The sequence below is a fragment of the Aotus nancymaae genome, unplaced genomic scaffold (genome assembly GCF_030222135.1).
Source record: "Aotus nancymaae isolate 86718 unplaced genomic scaffold, 86718_ANA_hifiasm-v0.15.2.pri h1tg000003l, whole genome shotgun sequence".
Lineage (NCBI taxonomy): Eukaryota > Metazoa > Chordata > Mammalia > Primates > Aotidae > Aotus > Aotus nancymaae.
Genome location: NW_026988414.1, coordinates 22655636 through 22680144, shown reverse-complemented (window position 1 = coordinate 22680144; position 24509 = coordinate 22655636). Strand labels below are relative to the sequence as shown.

Below are 24509 nucleotides of genomic sequence, written 5' to 3'. Positions count from 1 at the left end.
AAATTGGGGTTTTTCTGCTTGCCCTCAACTGCCCTGGCCAGATGGCGGCCTCCTCCCTTCCAACCCAACCCCAGGCGGCAAAGGTGGAAGCCAGATCTGAGAGCTGGGGGAGCTTAGACTCAGCGCTCACCCCTATCCACAGCCTTGCAGAACTTGGGTGACCGCTCCCTCTCCCAGCCTCAGTCTCTCCATCTGTAAAGAGGGCGGCAGGTATTGACAGCTCTTTGGGCCCTTCCTCCAAGCCGGCGGAGGTCTGGGACTGCGCTCCCCATCCTGGCCTCGCCTCTGCCGGAGCTGCCTCCACCGACATCTTTTCCGCCCCCCGCCCCTCCGTCCCCCACCCCAGGTCTCCCCTCCCGCAGCCCCTGGCCCTCCCGCAGCCTCACCTTCCTCCGACAGGTAGCGCAGGTCGTAGAACTCCCCCGCGAAGGTGCCATAGGAGGAGTCGTGGCGCGGCACAGACTCGTCGGCGCCAGCGTCCCCCCGCGCGCGGCCCCGGGGTCCCCGGCCCTCCGGCCCCGCGCCGTCGTCCGCGGGGCTGGCGGCGCAGGCGGCGGGCCCCGTCAGCAGCAGCAGGAGCAGCGGCGCCCAGACCCCCGGGTGCTGCCGGGGCGGCCGCGCCATCGCTGCGCACCGATCCCGCAGCCAGGCCGCTCGGGCCGCAGCGGGGGGCGCCGCGGGCGCGGGCCGGGACTGAGCTGCCGCCGAGGCCACCAGCACGCGCCCGCGCAGCCGCGGAGGCTCCCGCACCCCCGCCTCGCTGCCTCGGTCTGCGCATCCTCGCTCCAGCCCCGCAGCCTCCCTCTTGCTCCTGGAACCCCCTCCTCCCCCACCGGACTCTCCTTCCTAGCAGCTTCCCTTCTCCCGTCCTCGTTTCCATCCTCCCCATCTCCCTGGACCTCCCTCCTCTCAGGCAGATTTGGCCCTTCTAGCCCCTTCTATTCGGGAGTGTGGTCCGCGGACCAGCAGCATCAACATCACCTGGAAGCTTGTTAGCATCACTAAGGCCCCACTCTAGACCCATGAAGCAGGATGTGCATTTTACCAAAATTCTCCGGAGATCCCAATGCACGTTCAATTTATGAAACGCTCCTCTAGAGGGTTTACCCTGGACATACCCGGTCCGTGCTGCCTCCTCAACCTTGTGCCGGCGCTTTGTGGTTTACATAAAGCACTTGCTAAACCTATTATTTCTTGGATTATCACAGAAGGAACTTGAAATTGCAAGACCCCCACTAAAGAGCTAGGTAAACTGAGGTGGTTTATTCTCTTAGAGGCAGAGAAGAAACTGAAACCCATATCTCCAGATTGGATTCACCTGCTTCTTCTCTAGGCTCTTGCGGTTTGTAATCAACAGAGGCTGGTGCCGGGAGGTAACCTGTCCCCCTTCAAAACTAGGCTTCTGGTTTACTCTCTTTCCCTGCAGCAAGCACCACAGGCCTTGGAAGGCCCACATCATGTCTGAGGGCCCTGCTGAATTGTTGATTTTTCTCAAATCCATTCCTGCGGCTTGCCATTCACTTTGGGTTATTTACTCAGCCATCCATTGATTCACACCAAGCATTTACTTTATGCCAGGTCCCAGGGTTCTCTTCTGATGATGGTTATTGGGGTGATATATTCGAACTGCTAAGCTGTTTTTCAGTAGAGATGTGGACACAATTCCTTTCATGCTGTTGTTGCAGAGCCAACATTTTAACCTGCTTTTTCTATTTTATTTTATTGCATAAACAAAATAATTATGGAGGCAGAAAAGCATAGAGGTCCCAAATGCAGACCTAGAAGTCAGACTGCCTGGGCTGGGTGTGGTAGCTCACACCTGTAATCCCAGCATGTTGGGAGGCCAAGGTGGGTGGATCACAAGGTCAGGAGTTCAAGACCAGCCGGGCCAAGATGGTGAAACCCCGTCTCTACTAAAAATACAAAAATTAGCCAGGTGTGGAGATGGGCGCCTGTAATCCCTGCTGCTCGGGAGGCTGAGGCAGAGAGAATCGCTTGAACCCAGGAGGCAGAGGTTGCAATGAGCCAAAATTGCACCGCTGCACTCCAGCCTGGGAGACAGAGCGAGACTCTGTCTCAAGGAAAAAAAAAAAAAAAAAACAGAATTCAGACTGCCTGATTTCCCATGATCAGTTATCTACATGATGCAATGAAGATCAGGGAAGATAACAGAGTTAAGGATCAATAGGGTTCAGTGCTATAAGTGGCATGCACTCATGTACACAATATTACGAAATGTTAATATTCCAAAGGAAACTAGTGATCTTAACCTTTTATGGGCTGGTTGGCTGGGAGATAAGGGTAGTGCTGTTGAAATAGGGGAGACAAGCCAGGGGACTTAGAAGTTAGGTATTTGCTATTAGGTATCAGCTAACAGTGAGCTGTCCAACTGGAATTTAAACATGTTAATCCTGATAACTGAATTGAGGTGTAATTCATGAAAACCTTGGGCTTCACTAGATCCCCCAACATACCAGTTGTCACAAAAAACAGATCAGATTTATTGTTTGAAAAAAGTAAGATGAACTATAACTACTTTAAAAAATCAAAAGAGACTTCTTCTCAAAAAGCATAGCTTGGCAATGCATAACATTCTAAAAAAGCTAATCCAACAGACTGAAAATCTGTTAAAGTGTAATCCTTCAAAAGAAAAAAAACCTTAAACCTTTCTTAAGAATTGAAATTTCTTTCTTTTCTTCACTTTGTTTACCAGGGAAGGTATGGTCAACTTAAAGGTTTAGCCAAAAAAAGAAAGCATTAGACTTTTGGTATCAGTGTAGATTCTCTGGTGTGGGAATACAAGCTTTTACCTCTTTCTTTTTTATTCCCTTCATTTCTGTTACTCAAATTAACAATAAAGGTGCCCAAATAGAAGGCAAATGAAAACCAGGCAATTCTTCTCCTGGTAAATTGATCTGATAGAAAAACACGTGGGGTTTTTATATTGTTTTTGTGGGGGAATGTTGGAGATGGTTTGCAACTGCAGCTTAAAATGAAGTTTGCAGGTAATCTGTGGATTTCAATTCTCTCTCTACTCATGTAATGACTCACAGGGGGGCACAGATAGGCTTCAGGGGTGATACGAGGACCTTATGAAAGTACTGAACTGATGTTGTGATGTATGGATTTTTCTAGGGAGAAAACCCATAGCTTTTTTTTATGAATTATTTTTTCCATGTTCAAAGTTTTCTTTTTTTTTTTTTTTTTTAATTTCAAGTTCTGGGATACATGCGCAGAACATACAGGTCTGTTACATAGGTATATATGTGCCATGGTGGTTTGCTGCACTTATCAACCTGTCATCTAGATTTTAAGCCCCGCATACATTAGGTATTTGTCCTAATGCTCTCCCTCCCCTTCCCTCCCAATCCCCAACAGGCCCCAGTGTGTGATGTTCCCCTCTCTGTGTCCATGTGTTTTCACTGTTCAACTCCTACTTATGAGTGAGAACATGCGGTGTTTGGGAAAACTCATAGCTTTTATGGGTCACTCAAAGCCTTGTGCGTCTTCAGGGCCTAGCAACCTATTCGGCTGCTTCCATTTCATGAGATTCTCTCCCATCCACTCAAATTGCCTTTGGAGTTGTTCTTACTTTTTGTGTTTTCTGACAAGATTTAAGCCCTGGAAAGATGGAGGCAGACCTATTCCAATGCTAAGGACATGCTCCCCTCTTAGTTATATCCTAGATTTGCAGAGGCCATCTGATCCCCACCAATGTGACTGTACTGGTTAGCTAAGAAATATTGTAGTTTCCTCTACTGTGCACATTTTCTGGGGAGGAACTCTGCGTGAACATTCTGAGACCACTGGCTATACAAGAGCTGGCCACTCAAACAAAAACTTAGAGATGAACCAGATTTAAATTCATTTTCATTTTAAAAAGAAAGACAGCACCTTTATTTTCTCTCCTCCTCAAAGCCATTTCTCTGAAACAACATTTTTGTTATTAAAAACTCTCTCAAATCAGTGCCACATCTTGCTATCTGGTAACAGATTTGCCCATGCTTCTGACTGTCTAGTATATATAATTTTTCACTTTGGATTTTGTAGGAAATAAAAACTGTGATTGTGGCAGTTCCTTAGAAAGTTAAACATGGAGTTGCCATATGACCCAGCAATTCCAAGAGAATTTAAAACAGATGTTCACACAAAAACTTATGCATAAATGTTCATAACAATATTATTCATACGGGCCAAAAAGCAGAAGCAACCCTAATATCTATCAACTGATGACTGGATAAGCCAAATATGGCATATCCATGTAATAATACATTATTCAGCCATAAAAAGGAGTGCAGTTCTGATACATGCTACACCATGGACGAAGCTTGAAAACACTATGTTAAGTGAAAGAAGCCAATCACAAAAGAATACAGATTGTTGTATGATTTCATTTATATGAAATTTCCAGAATAAGCAAATCCACAGACAGAAAGTAGATTAGTGGTTGCCAGGTGATGCCAGGGGTCGGGTGGGGGCAGAATCAGTAGTGACTGCTAACAGATATGGGGTTTCCTTTTGGCATGATGGAAATGTTCTGGAATTCGATAGTGGTATTGTTTACACAACATTGTGAATGCAGTAGAAACCACTGAATTGTACACTTTAGAATGGTTACAGTGATGAATTTTATTTGAGTTGTAATTCAAGAGATAGTGAAAGATAAATATGATATCAGAATATTCCTCTGCTATATTCCTGGGGAATATAAAATTCTGGGTGCATACAAGTGGGATCTTCTGAATGCCCTAGGATCTCAAACTGTTCAAACATAGAATTTCCTATGCAGTCTACAATCCACAAAGCTGTGGATCACAGGTTTCCCAGACCCCGTGCAATAACCCTCCATGCCCACCAGGAATCTGCGGCCTGCAGTTTGGAGCCCTGGCTCTGGAATGACTCTGTCAGTAAGCTGATTGTTTCCCCTGGACATAACGTGTGTGTTGTGTGCCCATATGGTGCTGTTGTTTTGGTTTAAAATATATAAAAAATGTGAAACAATTGTGCCAATTCATTTTCATCCCTATGAATCCATCCAGCACAATTCTATCTTCTCAGTCACAATGCAAGCACCCATCATTCACTTAAATAGGCAAATAACCAGGACAACTGCTGAAACCATGGAATCCTCTTATTTTACTGGTTAGAGGTGAGCTGCCAAAGATACTGGGTTTTCAAATACAGTAACAGCCAACTTGTTTGTGGTCAGACTTCCAGTGACATCAACCTTCAGAAACCTCAAAGTCTGTGAACTCAGGGAGATGCGGGGAAGAAGCAGGAGGCTCAGAGCCTCCTGGAAACACTGGCCAAAAAGCCCATGCATACCTCCTCGGAAGCCAAGCAAATCTGACACATATGAAATACTGGCTTCCTGGCTTCCCCAAGAAACCTTCAGCTTTGTCCTGGAGGTTTCCATCAGAGAGCAGGAGGTAAAGAGCAGAAGCCTCAGAAAGCAAGTTACAAGAGGAAGAGGGTGCTGGGTTGGCAAGAGTGACAGCCCCATATTGTACGGGAACACATTTTGTATCATGTGCACGAGATAAAGAACAGCTAAAGCTGTTTTAAAAGTATAGCCGGGGAACATGGGGGTAAAAGGCCCCAAACACTACAATTGCCCCGGATAGCTCCACTGATAGAGCAGAGAGCAGTAAAAAACCATCAGTGAGAAGAGCATAATATCCTAAAAAGGCCAAGCCAAGCCCTACACATATCGATAGCTCTTGATGATATCACTGCACTGTACCAAGGTACAAAAGGGGCTGATGTTTATAACCATGACCATGACTCATCAAGAAAAGGTTAAATGCTCTCCAGTATACTCTGTTTACTAAGGCAGGGAACTATGTAATACATTTTAGAAAGATTTCCCTCAAAAAAAAAAATATTAAAATTGTAAAGATTCAGCACTTAAAGGGTTAGTCCTCAGTTATCTGAATATTTGCTTACATTCCTCATTTTACCACAATACTAGTAAATGAGGCATTACCTTTTTTTATAGTCATTAGTATCAAATTATTGGCACCATTCAGTTTTAAGGAGAGGGACAGGAGAGCAAACTATACAATACAACATAAAAATACAGTTCTGATACAAATATATGAGATCAGTTCCTCTTAACAAGTGGTCATAAGAAATGGATGAACATTTTACACACAAGGAAATACAACTAGTAAATCATCACATGGAAACCTGCTCAGCCTTGCTAGCAATTAATGAAATAAAACAACTCTTCAAGAACAACTATACATACCTATTATTAAACTAGCAAAAATAAATAAAAATGGCAAAACCCAATACTGGCAGAGCTATTGGTAAATAGAAATGCTTATACATTGCTGGTGGCATCATAAATTGTAGAGGGGATTCAAGCATTCAGAGGGGGTGGGGAGGCTAAACTAGATGACCTTTAAGGTCCTTCCAACCCAAAGATTGGATCTTTCTAGAAAGCAATCTGGCTATATAAAACAAGAGCTATAAAATACTTCATGCTCTTTGACCTTGTAATCCCTCTTTGGAGATATTCCTAAGGGAATAATCCAAAAGAAGGAGCAGTTTGTTTTTTTTTTACAGACATTCATAGCAGCACTATTTATACGAGTGAAAAATTAGATATAACTCAAATATCTAATAACGGGGTGAAGTGAGAGTGAGGTTAACCATGTTACATGGATATAAAGACACTTAAATTGGTGAGAGTAGAATCTGTGTTGATAAGAGGAGCCAAGTGTTAGGCAGAGAAGAAAAACAAAAGAGAATGTACACAATGATCATAGCTATGTAAAAATATGTGCGTATTCCTTGAGAAAGCTAGCGAACTAATTTAGAGGGATATTTTGTGGTTGGAGATTCCTTTATTCCTGCAAAGTTGTTCAAGTGCATTAATAAAAATTTAAAAACACATTTCTTGAAACTATATAAAAAGAGCAAAATTTCTTCTGGTCAGGATTCTATCAATAGGACATGAATCAATCAACTTTAGAAATAATTTTCCTTGATAGAACACCCAAATGAATCTGGATTTTGAATCATCTGAACATTTTTAGACAATGTAAGCTATCATTTCCTACTTTGGGTTCAATGATAAATTCTATTATATCCAAAGAGTTTACAAGTTAAATTATATTTCAGATTAAGTTGAAGTATCTTCAGTCATAGTGATATGTAACTTTCACTTTTTTAGTTCATCTGCTCGTGTCTGAATACAAATGAATGTTAAAGACTTTATAAGATCTGTGTATTTATCAGTGTAAATGAAAAACCAGCAATAAAGAATTATTCTTTCATTAAAAATGACTCTTTAACAAACAGTCAAAGCTCGGTGCAAGTTTCAATCATACAAAATCACATGGTTGAAATTGATAGTAAAGGATCCCACATCATATTATCCCCTGTGGTTATTAACAGATACACACAGGTGCTTCTGAAAAGGAATCCTGTTTTCCCATCTTTCTTTTCCTAGACTTATCAAATCCTGTCTCAACTACATAGAGTAATAGAAAAACTCTAATGCTTAGGAGACATAAAATAATTTTTCCCATAAAAGTCAAGCCAGAAATTGGCTTCATCTAACCATGGAGACCTGGGCGAACAAAGCACACGTTTGTATGTTGTGCTAGAGTGAGCACACAAAGCCCGAAGAAAGAAGACGGACAGAAGGCACCATGCCATCTTCCAGGTGACAAGGGGAGAATTTCACAGTTCGGTCATCAACAGTCTTTTCATCATTTTCTCTCTCTCCAGTTCCTGCCGGAGTGTCTCTGCACTAAAAATTAAAAAAAATTAAAAAAAATTTAAAAAGTGAGACAATCCCTCAAAAATTGCAGACGCAGACATCTTCAGTATCATCTCCCAGGTTCTTTACTGATCTCAGTGTTGGACTTTCCTTTTTAGACTCCTTGAGGACACCTGACATTTGTTAGCATTACAGTGATCTGAAAGTGGCTACTTACTGGTTTCTCAGTCCCACCAGGCTGACAGTTCCTGACTATACGTCATTCATCTCCAAACCTCCAGAGCCTAGCACAGTATCTGGTGCATGAAAGCCACTCAGTAAAGTTTTTTGAATGAAGGAGATGCCCAGGGGTTACATATCTTTAAGTCATGCTTTAAATTGGTTTCATATGCATTTTCTCCCAGGCTTTAATTTGATGAATGTCTGAGGGAATGTTGTAACAATTAATTAATTTTTTTTTAAGACGAAGTCTCACTTGTGACCACCCAGGCTGGAGTGCAGTGGCACCATCTCAGCTCACCACATCCTCCACCTCCCAGGTTCAAGTGATTCTCCTGCCTCAGCCTCCCAAGTAGCTGGACTACAGGGGTGTGCCACCATGCCACGGCTAATTTTTGTATTTTTTAGTAGAAATGGGGTTTCACCATATAGGACAAGCTGGTCTTGAACTCCTGACCTCATGATCCACCTGCCTTGGCCTCCCAATTATTATGTTATAATGAATAAAATTGAATGAAGTAAAATTGGCTGTTTTGAGAAGTTGCCTCTGTCTTTTTGGACCTCAGGTCTAGTTGCATATCTATGGAACCTGCCTCCATTGTTCACACACACATACACACACACACACGGTAAATACATATCTTTTCGTTGTTGTTAGTTAGAGATGGGGTCTTGCTATGTTGCCCAGGTTGGACTTGAATTATTGGCCTCAAATGATCCTCCCACCTCTGCCTCCTGAGTAGCTGGGATGATAGGCACAAGCCATGACACCCAGCAAAATACACATGTTTAAAGGCATGAACCAAGTTTAATAATTTCATTCGGGGTAGAAATCAAAGTTTCTACTGTAACCAACAGGGGCCTACAAAGTCTGGCCCTAACCCGCTACTTCATAGGCCTCCTCTATTGCCATTCAGTCTGCTCTGGCCACACTGGCCTCTTAAACTTCCTTAACCATGCCAGGCACGTGCTTCATCAGGAGCCTTAGCACTGGCTAGTTCCTCTGCCCAGTACCCTTTCCAGATATTTACAGCTTTCTCTGTAACCACTTTCAGGGCTCTGCTTAAATGCTACCTCATTGAGGCCATCCCAGAATACCTCATTGCCTTTCACAGTTTCCTATCCCTTGTCAATATCATTGTCAGTATCTCTCTCTCACACACACACATACACACACACACACACACACACACACATAATTCGTCGTCTATCTCCTCTAACAGCCTACCCTTTGTAGATATTTCCTTTTTTTTTTTTTTGAGACAAAGTCTCACTCTGTTGCCCAGGCTGGAATGCAGTGGTACAGTCTCGGCATACTGCAACCTCCGCCTACCAGGTTCAAGTGATTCTCCTGCCTCAGCCTCCTGAGTAGCTGGGATTACAAGTGTGTGCCACCACGCCTGAATAATTTTAGTAGAGATGGGGTTTCACCACATTGGCCAGGCTGGTCTCAAACTCCTGGCCTCAAGCAATTCTCCCATCTCAGCCTCCCAAAGTTCTGGGATTACAGGTGTGAGCCACTGCATCTGGCCCCTTTGTAGATATTTCAATAAATACTTACAGAATAAATGAAAGAATGTAGGAAAAGGCTGTAGGTGTCACAAATACAATGAACCTAGAGTCTCCCTGGTTTCCCTGTCGCCAGAATTACCAGTCGTACCTGCTGACCTGACTTACCTGGCTGCCAGGGAAACAGGTTTCCGGGTGGTGTAAATGGTCTGCACTGTGGAGACGGTCTCTGTCAAAGGCCTCAGGGTCGCTGCTGGGATCAGCGGGGAAGATGGGCCAGGACAGCACTGTAATTTACTGTCTCGGAAGTCTGCCTGGAGAAGAAATAGGGAAGAGGAGATCAATCTCAATTTGGGTTCCATTTTCACACTGTCAGTTGCTCCCTAGGCCTTACTCTACAATTCCTGTTCTTTTTCACTACCAGCTAAAATTGATTGTCATTTTAAGTGATTTTACTTTGTGCCAGACACCATGCTAAGTACTTTCCACATATTAACTCTTGACAGCCCTTTAAGGTAGCAATCATATTTCCTCACATCTTGGACACCATCAGTTGTAAGATGCACCATTTTTGCATTTGCCACACAGAAAGAAACACGTAGCCATTTAAACTTTGCCATGCCCAGTAGTAAACATTCTGACACCAGGAAAAAAGGTAAGAAAAAAAAATGTCTATTTTAAAACTGATTTTATAGGGAAAAGTGAGGCTCAGAGAGGTTAAGTAATCTGCCCAAGGTCACACAGTAAGTGTTAAGAACAGTATTCAGAACCAGTGCTAGCTGACACCATAACTGTCATTTTTCATTACTGTTGCATTGGTTCCCAAAGTATGGGGCCCAGACTAGCCACATCAGCATTATCTTAAAACTTGGTAAAAATGCAAATTCTCAGGCCTCAGGCCTCACTCAAGACCACTGAGACCCAAGAAAGTCTGGGAATGAAGTCCAGCAATATGTGTTTTAACAAGACCTCCATATGATTCTTCTGGAGGAATTACAATAAAGTTTCAGAATTACTGGTCTAGAGTATACAGTCTCATTTGGAGAGGATAACATATTCTTGTCATTTTCATTACATAACAAACTATATTCATTACTTTTATATAGAAAGCTTAGAAGATATATAAAAGTAGATCAGGCCCGATGTGGTGGCTCACGCCTGTAATCCCAACACTTTGGGAGGCTGAGGTGAGTGGATCACGTGAGGTCAGGAGTTCAAGACCAGCCTGGCCAACATGGCGAAACCCCGGCTCTATTAAAAAGACAAATATCAGCCAGGCATGGTGGCACGTGCCTGTAATCCCAGCTAATCAGGAGTCTGAAGCAGGAGAATCACTTGAATCTGGGGGTGACGTTGCAGTGAGCTGAGATCGTGTCACTGCACTCCAGCCTGGGGGACAGAGTGCGACTCTGTCTCAAAAAAAAAAAAAAGTAGACCAATGAAGAAATTCCATAATTCCTTATTGTTGTCTTCAGTATATTTCCTCCTAGTATTTTTCTTTCTTTCTTGTTTTCTTTACTTGAGACAGGATCTCACTCTGCTGCCGAGGCTGGAGTGCAGTGGCACAATGAGAGCTCACTGCAGCCTCAACCTCCTGGGCTCAGGTGATCCTTCTGCCTAAGCTTCTCAAGTAGCTGTGACTGCAGGTGCATGCCATGCCTGGAAATTTTTTAATCTTTCGTAGAAACAGAGTCTCTACGAAGATTAGAGACTCAAACTCCCGGCCTCAAGTGATCCTCCCATTTTGGCTTCCCAAAGTGCAGGAATTTTAGGTGTGAGCCACTGTGCTCGGCCATCATAGTGTTTTTTCAATGCAATCATTTTTGCTTGTTTTATATTTTTGATAATACCAGTTATATATTTTATAACTAGATTTCTCATTCTAGTTCTTGGCCCTGAACATGAAGAAATTTATTACATGACTTTCTAAAGATGTTCTGATCATCAAATGAGCAGTACCATTTTTTTTTTTTTTGAGTTGGAGTTTCACTCTGTTGCCCAGGCTGGAGTGCCGCAATCTCCGAATCTCGGCTCACTGCAACCTCCACCTCCCAGGTTCAAGCCATTCTTCTGCCTTAGCCTCCTGAGTGGCTGGGGTTAGGGGTGCCCACCACTGCGCCCAGCTAATTTTTGCATTTTTTTTTTTTGAGATGGAGTCTTGCTCTGTCACCAGGCTGGAATGCAGTGGTGGCATCTCAGCTCACTGCAACCTCCGCCTCCCAGGTTCAAGTGATTCCCCTGCCTCAGCCTCCCGAGTAGCTGGGATTACAGGCGCGTGCCACCACACCCAGCTAATTTTTTGTATTTTAGTAGAGACGTGGTTTTACCATGTTGGCCAGGATGGTCTCGATCTCCTCATCTCCAGTAATCCACCTGCCACAACCTCCTAAAGTGCTGGGATTACAGGCACGAGCCACTGAGCCTGGCCTTTGATGCCATTATTTATTCTTTCCGGAAAAAAAGGCAAATTTGCACTGCCATATACTTCAAGTGAAAAATAAAAAAGCCAGCTTCACTAAAGAATGACCTTGAAAAAGCAGTAAAAAAATTACTTATATTAATAAATCTCAACCCTAAGAATCCATCTTTTTTACATTCGTTGAATGAGGAAATGAATGAGTGAATGAACAAGCTTTCACTGGAACAAACCAGGTAACAGCTGAACAGAGCCAGCTTAGAAAGAAGCATGTGGAGCAGAAATCTGGCCAGAGCCAGGCAGGGGTCCCCACCCTAGATGGACCAATGTACTCAGCTGAGTATCAGCAGAGACCCAGTGAATAGGCCTGAATACAAAGTAGAAACTGGCTTTAGGATCAAGTAAGGGCCTAGCTGTTGAAACCCAGCTCCATCAATGCTAGATCACCTGCCAGATCAACTTTGTGCAGAGCTCCCCAGAGCTGCTAAACTCGCCATGTCACTGTGACCAGGATAGGTCTGGAGGCCTGTGGAGAGGCCAAACCTGCAGCAAGTTCAAGTGTCATGATCTTGGCAGGAAGGAGATGAGAACATGACATACGGGGATGGGAGAATTGCGACGCTGAAGCCCATGAGTTTGGCTTCTGTTACCATCCAGCTGTCATTGCCTCCCTAATCATTGTCTCCAGTCTAGTCCTCTCTTCTGAGTTACAGACTTGGATATCCAACCACCCATTCATTGTGCCCATCTAGATGTTTCAAAGGCATTTCTAATTCATCATGGCCGAAGGCAAACTCATCTCTCCCAACTGAATCTTTTTCCAAGTTTCCTTATCCCAGTGAATGGAACCACTGTCCATCCACATTCTGCAAATCAGAAATCTGGGAACTCTTTCCCATTCCTTCCCCTTCCTTCCCCTCCCTTCCTGCCTCCCTCCCTCCCTCCTTCCTTCCTTCCTTCCATCTTGATGGAGTCTTGCTCTGTCGCCCAGGCTAGAGTACAGTGGCGTGATCTTGGTTCACTGGAACTTCTGCCTTCCGAGTTTAAACGATTCCCCTGCCTCAGACTCCTGAGTAGCTGGGACTACAGGCACGCACCACCATGTCCATTTAGTTTTTTATATTTTGAATAGAGACAGGGTTTCACTGTGTTAGCCAGGATGGTCTCTATCTCCTGACCTCAGGAGATCTACCTGCCTCAGCCTCCCAAAGTGCTGGGATTACAGGGGTGAGCCACCACGCCCAGCTCTCTGGAAACCATTTCTGACCTTCTCACTGCCTCATCTAATCCTATATCTTACCAGCCTCCTAAATATCTTCCGTATCAATGCGCTTCTCTCCACTTCCACCAGCAAAACCACTCCAGGTCAAGCTCTCTGCTCTCTCTTCCTTAAACCACTATCCTGCATTTCCAGGCTACTGTCCTGAATCCACTCTACCTGGAAGCCACTGTCTTCCCACTGTGATCACAGGGATCCCTTCCAAGTGCATCTGCCCTGTTACTTCCCTGCTCAAAGTCCCTCAAAGTTTTCCCTATGCTCTTAGGATGGAGATCAGAATCCCTACTGTGGACTACAAGGCCAACATGGTCGTGCCCCTCCAGTTTTGACACCACCTACATCCCCTTCCTCCTCTCACACCCAGCTGCCCTTGCTTCCTGCATCCCAGTCCCAGTGGCCTGCTTTTCAGTCCTTTGAATGTGTGATGACCCCGCCCGCTCTAGGACTCTGGCTCATGCTGTTCCCTCTGCCTGCTCCAGCTGTCTTCAAGCCACTCTTGCTCAGTTCTTAAAAGTCCCAGCGTGGTTTCTTCCATTGGCTTCCTGCTCCATCTTGGCCCCCAGCTTTTGGGAAGGGCTTCCCTGAGTGTCTCACAGCACTGCCAAGGCTGGGCAGAAGGCCAGAGTGTCCCACTACGGCCAACTGAGGGAGGTGGAACCGGAGCTTCCAGCTGGGGAGCTGTGTCCAGCAAGACTGCAGGGAGCCAGGATGAGTGTCAAGGCAATAGCATCTAACATCCTGGCAGAGCCCCATGTCTCTGCCCTCTCATTCTTAAAAGGCAGATGCTGGAAGCAGCTCATGACCCTAGAAATGGACTGTTCTAGGAACCTATTTTTCTCTCTGCCTGCCATGCTGGACACCTTCCCAACTCTGCTCATCCTCTGAAACTTGAATCAGCCACTGCTTTGTCCCTCCCTACATGGCTGAAGCCATGTGAGGCAGTGGTCATCATCCATCTCATAAGACTGCACTTAGAGCTACTCTTAGCCACCCACAGCCCACCTCACAGATCCTCCAGACGGTACAGAAATCCTTTGGAGGGAGCTTCAGGGATCACAGAAATTGCAAGCTCCAGTTCCTGGGAGGAGGATAGAGTGAGAGGAAAGAGGACTGGACCCCAGATTCCTCACTTCTGTGCCACCTAATTGCTCATTATACAGTGAGTTTCTGCAGAAACTTTCATTTAAAGAATGTTCTTTTCTGAAAAGAAGCATGAACATTATCAAACTCTCTCATTTTGCAGATGAGGAAACTACAACATTTAAACATTTGGCAGAATATTTTTTAAAAATGGAGACAGGGTCTCACTCTGTTGCCCAGGTTGGAGTACAGTGGTGCAATCATGGATCTCTGCAACCTCCACCTCCTGGGCTCCAGAGATCCTCCTGCCTCAGCCTCCTGGGTAGCTGGGACTTATTTATTATTATAAATTTATTATTATTAAATTTATCCTACCGTGATTATTTAATAATAAATTTAATAATAAATCAGCAGCTAATTTATTATTATTATTTTGTAGAGACAGGGTCTCTCTATGTTGCCCAGGCTGATCTCTAACTCCTGGTCTCAAGCGATCCTCCTACCTCAGCTTCCTAAAGTGCTGGGATTACAGGCATGAGCCACTGTGCCCAGCCTTGGCAGAACAAACAAGCTGTCCAGTGACACCCAGAGAGGTGGTGACAAGAAGTCTGTTGTCAGGACTACCTGTCTGTGTTCATCACACCACCCTGCCTCTCTAGCCTTGAGAAACAACTATCATATTTGACATGTGTGGGATGTTTTGCGGTTACTAAAGCACTTTCAAATTCTCGGCCCTTTTTGATCCTTGCCTCAGCAGGATATGAGGAGGATATTCTTATTACTACTTTCACCTTAAGTAAGAAGACAGGGCAGGCATGGTGGCTTATGCCCATAATCCCAGCACTTTGGGTGGCCAAGGTGGGAGGATCACTTGAGCCCAGGAGTTTGAGATCAGTCTTGGGCAACATAGTGAGACCCCCATTTCTAAAAGCAAAAAAGAAGTTACTGGTGGTCTGGGTGGTAAAGTGACCTAAGACCTAAGACCACATTCAATTCTTTTGGGTTGGATCATTGGATCCAACCCAAAAGAATTGAAAACAGGTGTTCAAACAGATATATTTACACACATATGCATAGCAGCACTATTCACAATAGCCAAACAGTGGAAACAACCCAAATACCCCCAATAAATGATCAGATAAGCAAATTGCAGTATATAGATACAATGAAATAATATCCCATCATAAAAAGAAATGAGGCTGGACATGGTGGCTCACACCTGTAATCCCAGCACTTTGGGAGGTCAAGGTGGGTGGATCACCTGAGGTCAGGAGTTTAAAACCAGCCTGGCCAACATGATGAAACCCTGTCTCTACTAAAAACATAAAAGTTAGCCAGGCAAGATGGCAGGCGCCTGTAATCCCAGCTACTCAGGAGGCCGAGGCAGGAGAAATGCTTGAACCCAGGAGGCAGAGGTTTCAGTGAGCTGAGATCGTGCCACTGCACTACAGCCTGGGTGACAGAGCAAAAATCCATCTAAAAAAAAAAAAAAGAAAGAAAGAAAAACATGTGTGGATGAACCTCAAATACATTATGCTAAGTGAAAGAGACCAGTCACAAAAGGAAACATATGATATGATTCCATTTAGATGAAATATCCAGACTAGGTAAATCCATAGACACAGAATGCAGACTGGTGGTTGCCAGGGGGTAGGAATAAGGGGAAGATGAGGAGGAACTGCTTAATGGGTGTGGGGTTTTTGGAGGATGCAATAAAAATGTATTGGACCTAAATAGAAGTGGTCATTGCACAACACTGTGAATGTACCGTCACTGAATTGTCACTTGAAAATGGTTAATTTTAAGTCAATCTCACATCAATAAAATAAAGAGGCAGACTGTAAATCCAAGCTTCTTCCCAACCTCATGGAGTTCAACGGTGATCAAAAGAAGCGATTGAGCTTGCTGTCTGGCATCCCACAGGAAAAAAGCACACTACATGGGAACAAGGTTTGAAAATGCACATCTGTTTTCTGGATCTACTTACAGTAAACTGTGGCCCTGTGGTGAAAGTATCAGGAAACGGGTTCATTGTATCAGCCGGGAATGTTTTTATCTTCAAAAGAGAGAAAGAAAAGGGGGTTACCTTCAGATTAGAAAACAAAGTTTTGCAATCTTTGGCAGAGCACCTTTAAAATGGAACGGAAGGATTCAGGGGTGCCTCCACAGAGCCTTCATCACTCAGATAAGGACACACACAAAGGGTCCCTCAGGATTGTGGACTGGTGGTTGTATCTGTGCCTGGCGTTGGATTACAGGGCGGGACCCAGTGGGGATGACAGCCTCGGGTCTCGTGTTCCGCGAGCATGTCCACACTTGCCTCTCCCTGGAGCTGCCTTCAGCTGGATCTGCTTGGGCCTTCCAGGCCTGACTCATAAAAAGCCACAATCAAGGTGGATAATGAGGGAGTCAGAACTGCCTGGGGTGGCTTCTGATGACTTCTTCATGGCTGTAGGAATGGCCTAGAGGCTGCTGAGAGGTCACACGGTATCTTAACAGCAGGCAGGGTACAAGGAGGCTGGGCTGATTAAGCCAGAAAGTATTCGCTGTCTAATCACTTCAGTTACTGAACTCCCTGTATGCTTTAGCCAATAGAGGGAGCCCTCAGGGAAGCCCATGGAAGCATGGGAGAATCCTGCCCCACGGCCCTTGGGAACAGAAGGCTTGATGCATAAAGATGCCCAGTGCTCAGAGTACCTGCAGGATGGAGCTAGTCTGAATGAGGTCAGATGAACAGTTGATCAGGTAGTGCTGGCCAAAAGGACTCGACTTTCATGTCTTTCTCTTTGGTCATTTTGTCTTTGGCCTCCTGGAGGCCTTGGGAAATGGGAGGGCGTATTTTTTCAAGCCAGCCTAGGGTATGCCATGAGGCCCGGGGGCCTGATGACTCTGGCACTAGCTTTGTGTATGATTCCTGGGGCACAGAAACTGTCTGCACACCTGCTGGTGAATGCATACCATACCATCCGCCAGCAGAGGGCTGAGGCAAGACACCAAGGCCACCACTGTTCAGGGCCAGCCGGAGTTCTTGCCTGTGGACTCTGGGATAGCTGCTCGATGCTCCTGAGTGGCTCCAGTGGGAGGGTGAGGCAGGGATTAGTAAGAACACATTAGCTGAGACCCAAATTGGCCAAGCTTTTCCGAATGGGTGAAGCAGGTCTCCCCCTTCTGGGGATGACAATATCCTTGCCATGTATACCGAGATATCCAGCCCAAGTCTGCTCCCCTTCCCACAAATCTCTCTGGTCCGTTTACACATCTCAAAATTGACAGAATAGACCTCAAACTGCCTTTTAGCTCAGGTGAAACAAAGGACTCTTGGGTGAAGTCTTGAGGTACATTCTCCTCTCGTTGCCTATTGGGTCAGCAAGGTGCTCTGAGACCAATATCCTAGTGGAAAGTAATAGATAAGACTCTCAGACAGACCATCATGAAGCAGAGCGAGAAAGTGGTTTGTTTGTTTATTTATTTATTTACTTTGAGATGGAGTTTCACTCTGTCACCCAGGCTGGAGTGCAGTGGTGCAATCTCAGCTCACTGCAACCTCCGCCTCTTAAACCACCAGGTTTAAGTGATTCTCTTGCCTCAGCCTTCCGAGTAGCTGGGATCACAGGCGCACACTACAAAAAATGCCCAGCTAATTTTTGTATTTTTAGTAGAGTTGGGGTTTCACATGTTGGCCAGGCTGGACTCAAACTCCTGACCTCCAGTGATCCACCTGCCTCAGCCTCGCAAAGTGCTGGGATTACAGGTGTGAGCCACCGTGCCTGGCCAGAAAGTGGTTTATTATTGCATTAAATAGGTGAAAGTTAGCCACCTCAAAGAATTATTTTATACCTGCTGTAAATAAGAAAAATATATTTCAACAATGGTACCCTGTGTTGCTAAGGCTGTGGCGAAAAGCATAGTCACTCTCTTCTGATGGCACTATCTGTTAGCACAACCACTTTAGAAAGGGGGCAAAAGCCAAACTCACAATACTTCATCCAGCAGTGTCTAGCCTAAGAAAATAAAATTCCTGGTGTAAAAAGCTACATGTGTTTTCCCAAATAGTGACAAACTGGAAACAAAGCACACATCCCGCAGTAAAGAATGTGTTCGGGAAATGGCAGACCATTCGCTTGATGGAATAGAGTCATATAATGTGGTAACAAGAACAAGATAGAAACAGCATGGTAGCATTAAGTGAAAAGAGAAAAACAAGAGAGGATAATGTTATTACGATTTAACTATGTACAATTATGAATGATATGAATAAATAGAAGGAAATATGTAAAAAATGACAATGCTAAATTGGGATGACAGGTGATTTCATTCACATTGTTAGGTAGCACTCCTATTATATCATTAGCTTGATAAACAGCAGAAGAAGACACGTTTCAAAAAGTTTTATTTTCAATAGAAATGCAACTTAAGAGTCCATCTCGTGAGTACCAAAGCATATAGTTCTCTCTGGTCAAAGCATCTATGCTCATCAAAATTCTAGGAAAACAAACTCTTGATTCTTGAGACCTAGAGGCGAAGGGGGCACCCACAGCTGCATATTCCAATCTGACCAGGACCAGCTGGACTCCGAATCCTCCAACCACCTGGAGTGAGAGCACCTGTTGGCGGGCTTCTCCCGCGATCTGGGGCTTCTGCACGCCCATCCAGGCTTCCACCTCGCCTGGTGGCTCCTACCCACCTCACCTCTCCTGGCCAGGCCCCTCTCCCTGCCAGGGTACCTACCAGCCTCGTTTTGATTGGAGGGTACATGCAAACTCCAGTGGTCTCTTCCTTCATGGGGAGAGAGAGTGGAGGAGAACAGCGAGAGTGGGCACAGTGGGGGTTGCTGGCGGGCTCTGCCTGCTCACGAGGAGAGGAGAGAAGGGGAGGAGGAGGTGGCAAGAGAGGGGGAGGAGGAAGAGGAGATAGGGGAGGGGAAAGGAGAGAAAGATAGCACAGTGCAAGACGGATCTGGCAACTCCAGACTGTTCTCAAGCCAGCCTCACCCACAGCCTACTTCCGGCCTCTGGCCAACTGGCTTCTGGTCCCACCCTCCTCCCTCCTCTCTCAGCCTTCTTTTCTCCTATCTGTCTTTCATATGTCTTCTCCATCATCTGAGCAGATGACACACCAAGACCCCATTCCCAGGCCTGGTAGGTAGAGGCTGTCTCCTATGTCAACTGCACAGGACAGGTAGTGGCTTCTCGGCACACGGTTGAGGGTTCTGAAGCATTGCCCAGGCCAAACCAGAAGGAGAGCCAGGATGAATTAGTGATGTGAGCCATGGAGGAATATGAGGCGTGGGCACACACTTGAAGCATTTGCCTTCCATGCTTGGTGCCCTCCTGCACTCTGTTGAACAAGGGCACATGCCAGATTATGTAAGTGAGTGGATGTCTAAGGAGGTCACCGGGAAAGAAATATTTCATGGGGAGGAACATATAGCTGATTTTTTGTTTTCTGAGACGAAGTCTCGCTCTGTTGCCCAGGTTGGAGTGCAGTGACACAATCTCAGCTTACTGCAAACTTTGCCTCTTGGGTTCAAATGATTCCCCTGCTTCAGCCCCCACAAGTAGCTAGGACTACAGGCCCACCATCACACCCAGCTTATTTTTGTATTTTTAATGGAGATGAGGTTTCACCATGTTGGCCAGGCTGGTCTCAAACTCCTGACCTCAAGTGATCTGCCCAACTTGGCCTCCAAAAGTGTTGGGATTACAGGTATAAGCCACCACGCCTTTTTTTTTTTTTTTTTTTTTTTTTTTTTTTTTTTGAGACAGGGTCTTGCTCTGTCACCCACTCTGGAGTGCAGTGGTGTGATCATAGCTCATGGCAGCCTCAAACCCCTGGGCTCAAGTGATCCTCCTGTCTCAGCCTCCTAAGTAGCCTGGACTACAAACATGTGCCACCATGCCTGGCTAATATTTTAATTTTTCTTTTTTGTAGAGGTAAAGGCTCACTATGTTGCCCAGGCTGGTCTTGAACTCCTGGCCTCAAGAGATCCCCCACTTCCTCAACCTCCCAAAGTATTCGGATTACAGGCATGATCCATTGTGCCCAGCTGTACCATATACTTCAGGGTTTCATATGTCTTGGCTCTTTATTATCTGTGTTCAGAAAACAAACTGATCCTGACCCCATGACAAGATGCATGGGCCCAGCCGTGGCATCTCGTATTGGCGCTGGGACACCCTGCTACTTAGCTGGAAAATACCAAACATTGTGAGACAAGTGCCACATCCTTTGGGATACACAGGGTTCTCCACCTTATCCTTGAATAGCAGCATGTGCCCAGTAGAGGTCCAACAGCTTGTACTGCTGAGAATGAGGTTGGTGGACAGAGGACGCTTGATGTTAGGAGAGGGAACCACGGACAGGGTTATTTCGAGTTTCAGGGAGGGACCATTTGCTCTGGAGAACAAATATACACATCTTTTAGCTCAAGAGAGTTTCCTTAAATAGTTGATACCATCCTGCTGTGAAGAATAAAATACAGCCGCTGGGTAGGTTTCATGGAAAAATGATCAAGAAAATTGCTGGCCTCTTTTCCTTCTCCAAAGTGATCTGACTCTGACCTCTTCACAATCGTGCAGTTCTGGACAATTTCCAAAGGGCTTTTTACAACTACTGTCTCACAATGGGCTTCACGATGGCCTGTTTTACTATTCAAATTTGGAAGGTGTAGAAATTGCATTTGCAAAAGTTCGTTTTGTTGACTGTTTCTAAATCCATTTTTTAAAGTCAAGTGAATCCATCTGAGTAACCTGCAGTTAACTTTTATCAAACTATTTAAAACCCTCCTGCTGCTCTCTATGGACCCCAGGGCATATCCTGCAGAAAGCTGTCTCCCCCCTGCCCTTAGGATCAGTTCCCACCACTGCCCCAGGGCATCCATGCTCTAACCAGAACCAATTACATCAGGGACCCCAGGCTACTGGGTCTTTTCTCCTCCGATGACAGCAGGCAAGCGATGTGTATTTTTTGAAGAAAATGAAAGCTGGCACCAATGACAGAAACATGGCCACACTGCCTAGAAGCCAAAATGTGTCCTGGCCACCGGGATCCCAACTGAAGAACATAATGAATGCCTTACGGCTTTGCCCAGCATTTGACTTTTATGGTAAGGAAGTGTTGATCCATTGCACAAGCATTTCTGACCTTTCTTAAATATGCATCTGATTGGATTGAAACAAAAAAAATCCTGGGGTTCCCACACTCTGGACTGTGGGTGAGAAGGAAGTAAGCTAACACATGGAATCGAAGGCTATTTTGAAATACCACTTAATTTTTTTCTCCTAGTATTTCCTTTCTTCCTTGGGTCTTTTCTACAGGTAAGCAGCTACATTCTTCTATACCTGCTTGGCTTTTGAGTTCAAAATCTGACTCTTGGGGACACAGAAAGATTCTCAGCATAGATAAATGATGATGAAATGTGTAAGGCTTCTAAGAGATGGCTAGTTCGGGCATTGGAGAGAAAATTCAGAGGGAAGAGGAGCGTAGACATTGGTGAGTGCTGAGCGAAGGAGCCCTGTGCACTTTCTCCATGCACTGAGGCTGGGAAGCAGGGATTGACAAGCAGCAAGAACCAACTCCCCACCAACCCCCTAAGGTAGAGCTGAGGAGATGGCAGGCCCCAGGACAGGATGGCCCCAGAACAGAATGTTGTCCAACAGGTAGACAGTCACACATCCTGGCAGGACAGTGATCTTCACCTGCCCAAAACAGCCATGAAAGAAGCAAGGAGTGGCCTAAATGTATCAGCGAACAGATGACATCATGGACTAAACAGATTTCTTTCCACCTCCCTGTGCCCTGGGGAACACAGATGAAACCACAGAAGGGGGACCCTAATTTGATTTGATGAGATTCAGCTTTAGCCCTGCTGGTAGAATTCAGTTCAAAATAAAAGTAAGTTATTGCACCAGATAGAAACTGACTCCTAACATCCACCCCAGGGCCTATTCCCATGCCCTACACAGCCTTCCTCTGGCCAGAGCCCTGTCCTCCCTGACACATGAACTCTTGACTAACATGTCATGGTCCAGAAGGGATCTGGGTGCTAATTGGCTCTGATTTGCAGTTGGGTGAGTGGTTCATGAAGCCTGGGGATCAGAGAGGGACAGGCCTCAAGGAGAAAAAGCCAAGAACACAGAACATATAGGTGTCCATGGTCTGTGTCACCCGGGGAGGGAAGTCAGCATGGCAGACTTGAAGTAGGGGGTGCAAGACTCCGCATTCTGGGGTCAACATCACTAACGCATCAGTGTAACCTCTCCCAAGTCCCCTCGCTCAATCAACGCCAGTGCCCCCATGCACCTGCTCACATTCACACCCTAAAGAAAATACCAAATGGAGAACAGGTGCTGTCTTGGCTCACTTGCCTCCTTCCCTTCTCTCCCACATGCTCCAACTCTCGCAACCCAGGCAGAAACTCAGATCTGATGACGAACTCTGAGGCAGAATCGGAAATGGAAAGACATGAAGCTGCGAAGGTTCTAAGGCTTAAGACTGCTAAATTGAGCTACCTAATAAAAGAGCTGGGGATTAGAGCAGAAAAGGTTTGGGAAAAGGAGCGGGAGAAAGCTACAAAAGCAAAGTTAGAAAGAGTGTTTGTGTGTGTGTGTGTGTGTGTGTGTGTGTGTGTGGAGTTTGAGAATGAAAGTTCCTGGAGTCAAGCAGGAATGTAAGAGAATAAAGGAAAAGGCAAAAAGAGATTCAAGATGTGTTACAGGAGGTGTTAATTTAATATTCTTTAATGATTTTTTGGGAGATGCCTGTTCCAGATTGAACCTTTTCGTTACTCTTAGTTTGCCGGACTGTGCTTCTTTGAAAACCACTCCACACAGAGACTGGCCACAAGAATCAAGAGTGATAAGAGTGGTAATGGTTATGCTATATATTTTTTTAATTTTAATTTTTTGGAGATGGAGTTTCACTCTTGTCACCCAGGGTGGAGTGCAGTGGCACGATCTCGGCTGACTGCAACCTCTGCCTCCTGGGTTCAAGGGATTCTCCTGCCTCAGCCTCAGTCTCCCAAGGGATTACAAGCACCCACCACTGTGCCCTGCTAATTTTGTATTATTAGTAGAGATGGGGTTTCACCATATTGGTCAGGCTGATCTTGAACTCCTGACCTCAGGTGATCCACCCACCTAGGTCTCCCAAAGTGCTAGGATTACAGGTGTGAGCCACTGACTAAGCCTGGCTTTGTTTTTGAGGTAGACTCTCGCCTTGTTGCCTAGGCTGGAGTACAGTGGTGCTACCTTAGCTCACTGCGACCTCCACCTTCCGGGTTCAAGTGATTCTCCTACCTGAGCCTCCTGAGTAACTGGGACTATAGGCGCACACTATCATGCCTGGCTAGCGTTACGCACTTAGTTCTGACTGTGTCTTGGTGGCACATTGCTGAATGAAGGCAAGATCTCCAGTTCCCTGTTGGTCCAGCACTGGGCCTAGGGACCAGGATGGTGGTGGGACCTCAGGAGTCTCAGCCAGTAGGAGGCAGGGGGCTAGAGACAAGATGTCAGCTTGGGAAATGACTGCATGGAAAAAGTATTCACCCAGGAGGGGTAATTCACTGCCTGTGTGATGAGTAGCACTTGGGAAGTTCTGATATTTATACCTGTAAAGTGCTGCTTCCTCTTCAGCAGGAAACGTTGATGGGAAGGCTCAGAGAGAGCGGTTGGAGGTGAAGCGTGCAGGACTGCTGGCAAAATAACCACAGCTCATCCAGGCTGAGTCTCTTAGATCAAGGCACCTGCGCACCTCCCTTCCTCACGCTCCATTCAGCAACACTGAGGACTAAACCTGGGCTGACAGCTTGAAGACGGTCCCAGGGCTATCCTACAGCCCAGGCAAAGGCCAGGGCACCTGACCCTGGCCTTTGAGAGAGGGGACTTGCTAACAGAGAAAGAGAGAGACATAGCCTGGCTTGGGTCATCTGACACTGGAATGGCAGCCCAGCGTCTAGGTTCTAGAACTGGCTTTGACACACACTTGCTGTGTGATCTGGGACAAGCGCCTGCCCCTGTCTGAGTTTGGTTTTCCCATCTGTGTGTGAAGGAATGGAGATGGTCCCAAGGCATTGTTCCAGCTGATAGGCCAGAGAGTTGATGAAGCCCTGGTCACAAGTCAGGCATGGGGGTTGCTCTTGCCTCCCTCTACTTCTGGCTCCTTCCTCCCATGGATGAGGAAGCTCTTGGGTAGCCCTCAACCACGGTGTCCAAGACACGGACTTGTGGAGGCGGGCCTGGTCCCCTAAGATAGAGACCTCCTCATCACCCTACCAA

At 45.7% G+C, this 24509-nt stretch overlaps 2 protein-coding genes across 4 annotated transcripts in view; both read right to left on the bottom strand.

Annotated features, from left to right (window-relative positions):
• Window positions 1-639, bottom strand: part of FRRS1L (ferric chelate reductase 1 like) — a 36525-nt gene extending 35886 nt beyond the window's left edge. The window contains exon 1 of the mRNA XM_021672135.2: window positions 387-639. Within this exon, the coding sequence (XP_021527810.2) occupies window positions 387-624 (238 nt within the window). The 5' untranslated portion in view covers window positions 625-639. The remainder of the gene's footprint in view (window positions 1-386) is intronic.
• A 4474-nt stretch (window positions 640-5113) lies between these two features.
• EPB41L4B (erythrocyte membrane protein band 4.1 like 4B) overlaps window positions 5114-24509 on the bottom strand; it is a 160132-nt gene continuing 140736 nt past the window's right edge. For 2 of the 3 annotated variants that reach the window (XM_021672136.2, XM_064379079.1), the window contains exons 23-26: window positions 18964-19080; window positions 16223-16291; window positions 9629-9774; window positions 5114-7762 (exon numbers count right to left, since the gene is read on the bottom strand). In XM_021672136.2, the coding sequence (XP_021527811.2) occupies window positions 7693-7762; window positions 9629-9774; window positions 16223-16291; window positions 18964-19080 (402 nt within the window). In that variant the 3' untranslated portion in view covers window positions 5114-7692. The remainder of the gene's footprint in view (window positions 7763-9628; window positions 9775-16222; window positions 16292-18963; window positions 19081-24509) is intronic. The other variant, XM_064379093.1, reaches the window with a different exon arrangement.